General features: G+C 43.7%; 1 protein-coding gene across 3 annotated transcripts; it reads right to left on the reverse strand.

The window, feature by feature from the left end:
- Positions 1 to 1316: 1316 nt before the first annotated feature.
- HMOX1 (heme oxygenase 1) lies at positions 1317 to 7925 on the reverse strand. 3 transcript variants are annotated; one of them, XM_062588833.1, is made up of 5 exons: positions 7604 to 7861; positions 7157 to 7277; positions 4309 to 4800; positions 3581 to 3689; positions 1317 to 2047 (listed from the first exon to the last, which is right to left on the reverse strand). In XM_062588833.1, exons 1-5 carry the CDS (start codon positions 7633 to 7635, stop codon positions 1911 to 1913), a joined length of 891 nt encoding a protein of 296 aa, XP_062444817.1. In that variant the 5' UTR covers positions 7636 to 7861; the 3' UTR covers positions 1317 to 1910. The 3 variants fall into 3 exon arrangements, with proteins under 3 accessions (XP_062444817.1, XP_062444822.1, XP_062444831.1); XM_062588838.1 differs by lacking the exon at positions 3581 to 3689 and having other exon boundaries at positions 7604 to 7880; XM_062588847.1 differs by lacking the exons at positions 1317 to 2047; positions 3581 to 3689 and adding an exon at positions 3696 to 4040 and having other exon boundaries at positions 7604 to 7925.
- Positions 7926 to 8693: the final 768 nt, after the last annotated feature.

Raw genomic sequence — 8693 nt, forward strand, 5'->3', positions numbered from 1 at the left:
TTTCCTGAGCTCTTTGTCGTTTCTTTGCATGTTTGAGATTACTTATTCAAGCATGGTTGAATGAACATAATGATTTAGTTGGGGTGGGTTAGAGACCCTGAATAAAATAAAATAAATTTGAATGAGTAAGTTCTTGGATTTGAATAGCTATCAAGCCTAATATTTCTGATTTTCAAACATATGACTATCTTTCTTTTAGCAATTAATTTGTTTCCTTTTCTCTTTCCAGGGATTGGTGGATGGGTCCGAATAGAAAAGCATTAAAGGGGATTTTGGAAGAAAAATAGGATAGACAAGAGCCTGAGGATAGTGACAGTCTTTCTTTCTCACTGTTTATTTTCTGCAGGACCTGCCTTCTGATTCTTACTCTTTCAGTGCTGGTCACTAATACAGGTCAGTAGGAGTGTTTGTCTTTGGGAGCAAGGTCACAGCCGGAACAGGCAGCATCATGAAGACAGGTTAATCAAAGAGGCTCTTCAGGTGAAAAGAGGGGAAAGGACTCTGAGCTGAAGGATAATGGCCTTACCAGTATTTGCTATGTTACACCCAAATTGCAGCCACTCCTGCACTCTGTATTAGAAGACCCTCGTAAGCAGATAAATCCTATGGCCGTAATAGCCATAAGCAGCTGGCCACAAACCCAGACCTCCAGTTCTGAGTGAGCAAGAGGAGGAGAGAAAGCTGTGCACGTGGACTGCTCCAGTGGAGCTACTTATTTGTACTGTCTTAAGCAACTCCTTGTGCATGCCAGATTCTGGGAGTGAGCTGGCTTGGTTTGATTGTTGCCTAGGTGAGGACAAGCAGTTGCATGCTTGATTTCTCTGATTTTACTATCTTGTAGGAAGAAGGGCTAGTGTGTATTTCATTTGTGAGTAGTGAAAACATGCTTGTTTTCTGATTCATGGTGATATTCTCAAGCAGTACGGTTAACAGCACCTGGCCCTGAGCTGGTGTAGGGCAGAGGTGGCTGCCCTGGTTTGGACCAGCCAGGAGTCCAGTCACCTTTTCCTTTTAATAGGATAGCAGCTAGCCCTTATGTGCAGCTTCTACTTCTTAAAGATACTCTGTACAGTCACAGAATTTCGTTTAGTTTCTAGAAATAAGAGACCATCGTGAAGTTTAAGAAACCTGACTCAGCTTGTACAACAAGTTTTTGTTAGAACAGAGTGGGAGCAGAGTCTGGTTCTGATAACTCACTTCTGTCTGTTGTTGTGTCTGTGGAGGCAGCACATTTAGAAGACATAAAATTGGGAGGCAGAAAGGCACCTCTATTCTCCCTGGATACAGCTCTAACAATAGCACACACCAGGCCTGAAGACTTTAGACATTAATGTTTATTATGTATATAAATTATAATTCAAGACAAAAGAACAACTGTATCTTCAACAACCATGTTCTACTTTTTAAAAAAACAAAAATGATTCGTAAAAGATTTAACCTACTAGTGACATAGAAAACAGTCTATAACCCAGAGGAACCTTGTGGCTCCACAGAAGCAGTAACCATAGTATCAGCTAGCAGTATAAAATACTGAGCAAACAGAGCTCGGGAGCTTTTTATTTCTGAGGTGAGACAAGATGTCAAATGTGTATTTCTGATCTTGTAGGATTTTTGCAGGAGCTCTATAAAGCATTGACAATTCCTGGTCACTGCTTTTAGGTCTTTTCTGCCTGTATAGTCTGGTGATAAATTTAGTCTCTGGCATAGCTCACACCAAGAACAGGAGAGACTTTGCCTGAACCCCCTTAGCACTCTCTTTGCTTTCTGGGGAGAGAAGTCTCCTAATTAACGTTAGTGACAGAGCCAAGATCACAGCACTCAGCCAAGGAGAATTTCTCTCAGAAGGACTGGAGAAGATGGATTAGTTCATGGTGAGGAAGGCATGAAGAGAAGGTGGAGATGCTATTTGTTCACATGGCAAATAAGCCCACGGCAACTGTTGTAGCTAGAAAGCTGAGTGCAAGGATCCATCGCACAAGGGGAGTGGTGGGCAGCATTTCTGTGTGTCTCGTATTTGTCCTCTCTCTTTCTTTCCCAGACACTGGACCTAGATTAAATAGAAGAAAATTGATACAACCACAATAAAGCAAGAGGCTGCCAGTATGCTGTGCTTACCCTCCACAGTGCCAGAGCAGACCTTTGTGCAGTTCCTATGGGGAGAAGGAGAGAGCCCAGGGCCCAGTGAGTCTGGGGGAAAGAGCAACAGCAGATTCTCCTCTGCCAGGTAGGTGGGAGAGGGAAGTAGCAGGCTGGGAAATAGCAGGCTTGACCTGGGCATTACCAGGGCTCACAACCCCTCTGCTTGTATTTGATTACTGGCATCTTCCCTTGTCTTCTTACTGGCTTGTAAAAACCTTGCCCAGATGTAGAAGAGACTCATTCAAACCTCTCATGGGTACAGAAGACAGCTAAATGATTAAAATCATTTTAAAGAACGCCAGAATTTTAAAGGCGTTTTGTCTCCTGTCAATGATTTAATCAGTTAGGCATTTTATGACTTCAAAAGGGTAGTCCTGAACACTGTAGACAAATAGTTGTTCTACAGCAATTTTAGGATGGGGCTTCTCATCCAACACCGAGCTTTTTAGAAAATCCTACCTTTATGGGTTTATAGAGAAAAGAACAGCAAAGATTCACAGATAAGTTTTGCTGCCCTTCCTGAAGAACATGCTCTAAGCAGATGTGCACAAAACAAAGAGATTTTGCATTCTTTGTCTTGGAAAACTGATTCAGCTCAGTATGCAATGAAAAATCTCTCTTTTAGTTTCAGAATGTGTAGGTCATAACAGCTTTCTTATTCAAACCACATCTTACCAGAGAAACCACTTTCCCCCATGGACATCTGAGCCCTATCCAAACTCAGTCACAAATCTGACTCTATGAAAAAGGGATCACTTTGCCAGCAGCAGCTGGACTGGCTTTGCAGAGAGGGCCCTTGCACAGGATCTGCACCTTTGCCAGTAGATGGAGCCTTTTCAGTGTTGCAAAATCGAACTGGAGCCTGTACAGCTCCACTTCTGGGTTAGTTACATTTCACTGCACATTCACATTTAATGCTGATTTTAAACCTAGCACATTTTCTTTGCTTTCAGGAAGTAAATACTTCTGGAAGGTATGAAAATGGCCACAGGAAGATTTAGTTCAAAAGGACAGGCTCTTGGATAAGGTTGCATGTCTAGAAGAACCTTCTGTCAGCATCACAGCGTCATAGCTAATATGCTAGGCCCCAGACCGCAGCTTTTTCTTTGTGAACTAAAGGCTAGGTTCCCCTTTTGTTGAAACTTATATGGCTAAAGAACCTTACACTTGTTAAAAGCTGAGAGGGAGAGTGGGTAGCGTCTTCCTGTAAAGCTTTCTCACGGACAGTATTCATGAGGAACCCAAATATGTTATCCCTGCTCTGCCACATCTGGAAGCAGCTTCATATGCACCAGGGCCCCTTCTTGCTGACTGCTGGTGAAGAGATGAGGCAGGTACCTCGCACTTTTTTCTCAGTGGCTTATACAAGCAAGAACACAGAAGGGAGGAAGAGACAATCACAAGGGGAAATTTTAAACAACTGCCTTTAGAAACCCCTTACCATGTTCATATGATTTGTTAGCATTCCTTGCACGAAGCTCTGCTTTCAGCTGCACAGAGTGACCATTCTCCTGGCCCTTGGACACCAGCTGCTGCAGTGCTTCAAACACCTGAAAAGAATGAACAGTGTCTCCCTATATGGGCTTCTTTTTTCTTTCACTGGACCCGTTGCCCCTGCTCCAGGCACTTCAGGAACTACAAGAAGCCACAAGTCTTCAATCCAGTTGTGCCCCTCCTGGTACTGCTGCTGTTTTTGCACATAATCTAATCTACATGTGCGGTCAACAGAGTGTCTTTCAAACTCCTTCACTTTTCAGGTTCTCTCTGAAGCTTCCAGCTCAAGAGAAAGCCCATCTTCTGATAGGAAGGGAAGCAAGGTATGTGTGTTTCTAGTTAGGATTCATAGAGGAGCTGTAGAGCTTTACTGTGGAGGTGGGACAGGTAAATGGTGATCCCCGCTCCTAGAATAAAGCCTCATTTATATGTGAACAATAGCACAAAAAAGGGTCTGAACTCAAACCCTAGGGGAGGGAGAAGGATTTTTCAGAAACTGACTGTTCATTATGCTCACAGGTTAAGACAAATGGAACTGTCTAACTGAATAGCTTGCCCTAACCCACAGCTTGCTTTGAGCTCCGTAACAGAAATACCAGCTTTGCCTTTCCCCAGTAGCTGTTATCTTGTTTGAGAGAGGGTGTGGGCAGACAGGGCTGGCCAGTTGTTACTCACTTGTATATTTAGCAGGAATGCTTTCCTGGCTTCTTCCAAGACTCTTTTCTTAGTGGCAAGATCCATCTCAATGGCATTCATGCGGGAGCGATAGAGCTGTTTGAATTTGGTGGCATTAGATACTGCATCAAAGGTGAAGAAAGACAGCCCTTCTCCAGTGCTGGGCAGCTGCAGGGCCTTTTGGGCGATCTTCTTCAGCACCTGGCCCCCAGACAGGTCTCCCAAGTACCGAGTGTAGGCATGGGCCACCAGGAGCTCTGGATGATTCTTGCCCACATAATGGAGTCTCTCTACGTATTTCTGAGTCGCCTCAGGACATGGGATCTCTTCCCTCCAACTGCTGCCATAGAAGTACTCCAAATCTTTCTCCAAGGCAGCTTTCCGGTGCAGCTCCACAGGAAAATAAACAGGGGTGAAAACTGGGTTGTCCTTGTTACATTCGATCTCTTCCTCCAGAGCAGAGTAGATGAAATACAAGGAGGCAGTAACCAGCTGAAACAGAAGGGAAGGTATGAGATACAGATGCCATCTGTCTGTCTTCCAGCTTTTGAGACAAATCCCACCAATTAAAAATGTTACTTATATGCACACCCTCTATGAATCATGCACATATGTTATGTTGTTGTAGGTTTCTCATATGGAAAATAGAATTGGAAAGGACGGTGAGACACTCTCTGGCCCTTCTGTTTTTGCTTGAGGCATCATCAGGGGATTCCTAAGCCATTCCCAACAGATGTCCATAAAAACTGCTGTTTTTACCTTCAAGTTAAGTTAAGGTTCTGGTAGCTTGATATTATAGAAAATGGAGCCTTATTAAATCATGCCTGGTCTATTCTTTTCATTCCTCCCAGTCAATAGAGAGATTATTCCCAAAGGTATATTTTCTGGTGTATTGTTCAAATCTGAATGCTTCAATATGTGCCTTTCCTTTGCAGGGCCTTGTGAGATGATGACACGTCCTGTTTACTGGTACAGCCTATTCATCCTATTGGCAATCCGCTGTCCTGGGAATTGAGGCACCACTGCTCTTCATTCAGATTTCTAAGTGGGGTTACCCTCTTTGCTTTCCCTTTGGTTGCCCCAGGGAGGTAAGATACAAAGGGGACTAAAGGCACAGCTTGCCTCTGAAAGATGCCTTTGTGGAAGATCACTGTGAGGCTGTGTGTTCGTTTCTATTTTTGAAACCATTGTTATTGTTGTTTTTCCCAGCTTACATGACACTTTTTTCTATCTGCCAGCCTTTCCACATAGCTTTAGACAATCCAGCTGTGTTCTTTCCTGTCCTGGGCATTCTGCTCTTAAAAGCTGTGTAATATTTACATGTACATCATCTCTTGCTTACACTGAAATCTTTCATCAACAGCAAAGGGTAAAATGTGAAGGCACCGTAGTGCTTGTGAGTCAGGCTTAAGGGGGAATTTATACTGCTGATAGGAGAGAAAGTGGTTTATTCTCCCACAAAGCTATTACTTCTAGCAGTAAAAGAGCTGCCATTTCAACTTTTCCCCACTGTGTCAGCAAATAGGACTTTGATATACAGAGAGGCAGTGACTTGGTTGCAGAAACAGATATTCAAATTCTATGGAGTCATGTTTCAGGGCAGATGTATACATTTGCCAAGAGGGTAAACAAAAGGAGTTTATAAACAATAGCTTGTTATCCAATTTACTGGAAAAGAAACAAAATACAGGAATATTGCCTAACAAATTAAAGGAATTTAATCTGACTGCTGCTTTCAGAGGCAGACAGTAGTTTAGTGAGAAATGTAGCTTTTGAAAATCATCCTCTTACTTTTTAAAAGCCAGTGTCACATTTCATTCCCCCAACAGCCTGTCAGTATTTTCTAAAAAACTGAGCTGTATTCCTGGATCCTAGAGGCTTGACTTCTTAGGTTATTACTAGCCTGTCTCAAAGTTCATTGCCTAGCAAATGCTGCTTTTCTAATAGCAGGAAGCCAGCACCTGAGATTAATGGTATGCTTGACTGCGTATCATGAATGTGATCTTTCAAAAGTAAGTACTGTTTTTTTCCTACTCCTTTGGATCTGTTGTCAAGGAGCAATTCAACAAAGTCATTAAGCCACAGGTCGGACTACCAGCTGTTATTTACAAACCCATATGTCACTTCCTCTAGCCGCCCTGGAATTTCTAGCTCAGGTATTTTTACGCATGGCTTTGTTACGTGGCTCAGGTCACATTATCTAGTCAGGTTAGATACAGACTCAGTATCTGCAAATGATTCTGTTATGTTGAAGAAAAGCAACAGGCTTCTACATGTTAACAACAGACATGGCTTGCTCAAACTCAGTCTGCCTTGAGTAATTGCTCCTGATCTCACCTCTGGTATAACTCAAGTGACAACTACAACACTGCAAGGTTCAGCGACAAAAATGATCTCAGATTTCTCATTATTCCATCATTATTTTTAGCTGTAACTGCCTAAAGCATTCTGAAGTATTCTCCATTCTTGTCAGCATTTCAACCGCTCATGCATCTGCACATAGTTGTATCTCTATTAACTGTCATTGGTCATAATTAACATGCAAGCATTTATAAGGAAGGATAAAAGGGATTACAATCTCTTTTGTTTGTTTATCTTGTTTCAGTTTGGCTGTCCATCCAAAAATACAAAATTCTGCCTCACGTTCTGCAAGAGGAGCCTGAAAGATTTTAAGAGTGCTAAAGTTTGATTAAGAGTATGTTTTGCACAGGAGAGGCTGATACCAAACAGCTGTGTTTCGAAGGGCTTACTTCACCCCTCAACCGTTAGTCCTCACTTAACTTGTCTGATTTACCAGTGCATTCCATGACAAGCAAATCCTATCCCCAAGCAATACTGCTGCAAGTACCTTAAATTCATGAAGTGACACCTGCCCTTTCTGGAAATTTTTCATGAACGGTGTATTCTCTGCCTGCTCGTGCACCTCTTTGGTGGCATCCTTCATGAGTTCTGACAGATCCCGTGACATGCTGCAGAAAAGGAGCAAAAAAGATGTTGGTGCTGTCACTTTCCTCCTGCAAAATGGATCCTAGCTCTCCAGTAAAAAGAGGTTAAGCCTGGGAAGGCAAGGGAAAGAGCAGAGCATTCCTGAGAGCCGCAGATGGGAACAGCGGACTGCTAGCATCCCAAACGCTGTCTGAGGCAAAGTAAAACTGTCAGACTCCAGCCAGAGGGGAAAGAAAGAGCATGCTGTTCCCTGCAGAGCAGAAATGGGAATAGCACACCTATAAGCAATGAGAAAAATATGATACTCTTCTGGCTGGAAATTTCCCTCTCATTCCTGTCCCACTCTCACCTTTCAGAGCTGTATGTCTGAGAAGTTTCCATGTTTCTCCACTTCTTTTCTTCCTCTGTGTTCCCGTTGGTTTTTTTTGCTCTTGTTTTCCTCTTTCTGTTCCGCTCCCAGGACACTGTGAAGCGTCTGAGCTGGGCTGCCTGGCTCTTGCATCGAGCTTTATACTGGCCAGGTCACGTGAGCAGCCAAACTGCTGACCTCAACGTGAGTACAAACTTCTTGCAACACAACTACACTTCCTTTAACAGCGTGGCTGTCACCCTCTCTTTGCCTGCTGTACGGAGGGAGCAGAAGGAAGTCACCTGATTTGTCTTGACTACTAAGCACAAATAAGAGGATGTTGAACAGCAACGTTTTCAACATTGCCTGGGGTGGTAACCCTTTCAGCACAGTAGTGATAGCAGGCAGAGCCCAGGTGCTACAAGTAGTGATCACTGCACTGGGGGCAGCAATGTTAGATAGAAGAGTAGACTTACGGCTTAGTGCCATGGTCAAATGTGATGGGGCAGGGTGGGCAAGCTCCTCTTCCCACAGCTTGCTACCCCAGTCTGTGTCCCAGTTGCACCCCACCTGGAGAGCTAATACAGCATTTATCCTATCTTTGTCAAGACTCAGGTATAAATATTTAATTTCCTGTGGCCATGAAGATTGTCAGAGATAATACAGTGCTTATTGGCCATGGGATGGGGAGTTCTCCTCTGCAGGATAGGAGCATGCCCATTCCATAGTGGGGAGCACAGCAGGGACCCTGAGTTTTGTACCAGCTGGAAATATATAGGGTAATCTGGGTGCTGTGGCACAGGCATGCACCAGCACTGGTCAGCAAGCAGCAAAACTACAGCTGCACAGAGCTGAACCCTGGTGAAACTTTTCCTCTTTGCATAGAGCCAGAACAAGTTTGCCTGCACCAATGCACAGAGACATCCTTTGCTTCCTTATGTATGGAAACAGTAGTGGTTGCTTGGTGTGGCAAATGGCCCCTGCTGTTACCACAGTTGCATGCAGGGCATTTTGGAAGGAGGGTGCTCCATCTCCTACATGCCCAGAAGACTACAGTAGCTGGTATATACAAAGGACTGGAAAGATGTGA

Source organism: Rhea pennata, chromosome 1 (assembly GCF_028389875.1).
Source record: "Rhea pennata isolate bPtePen1 chromosome 1, bPtePen1.pri, whole genome shotgun sequence".
NCBI classification, from domain to species: domain Eukaryota; kingdom Metazoa; phylum Chordata; class Aves; order Rheiformes; family Rheidae; genus Rhea; species Rhea pennata.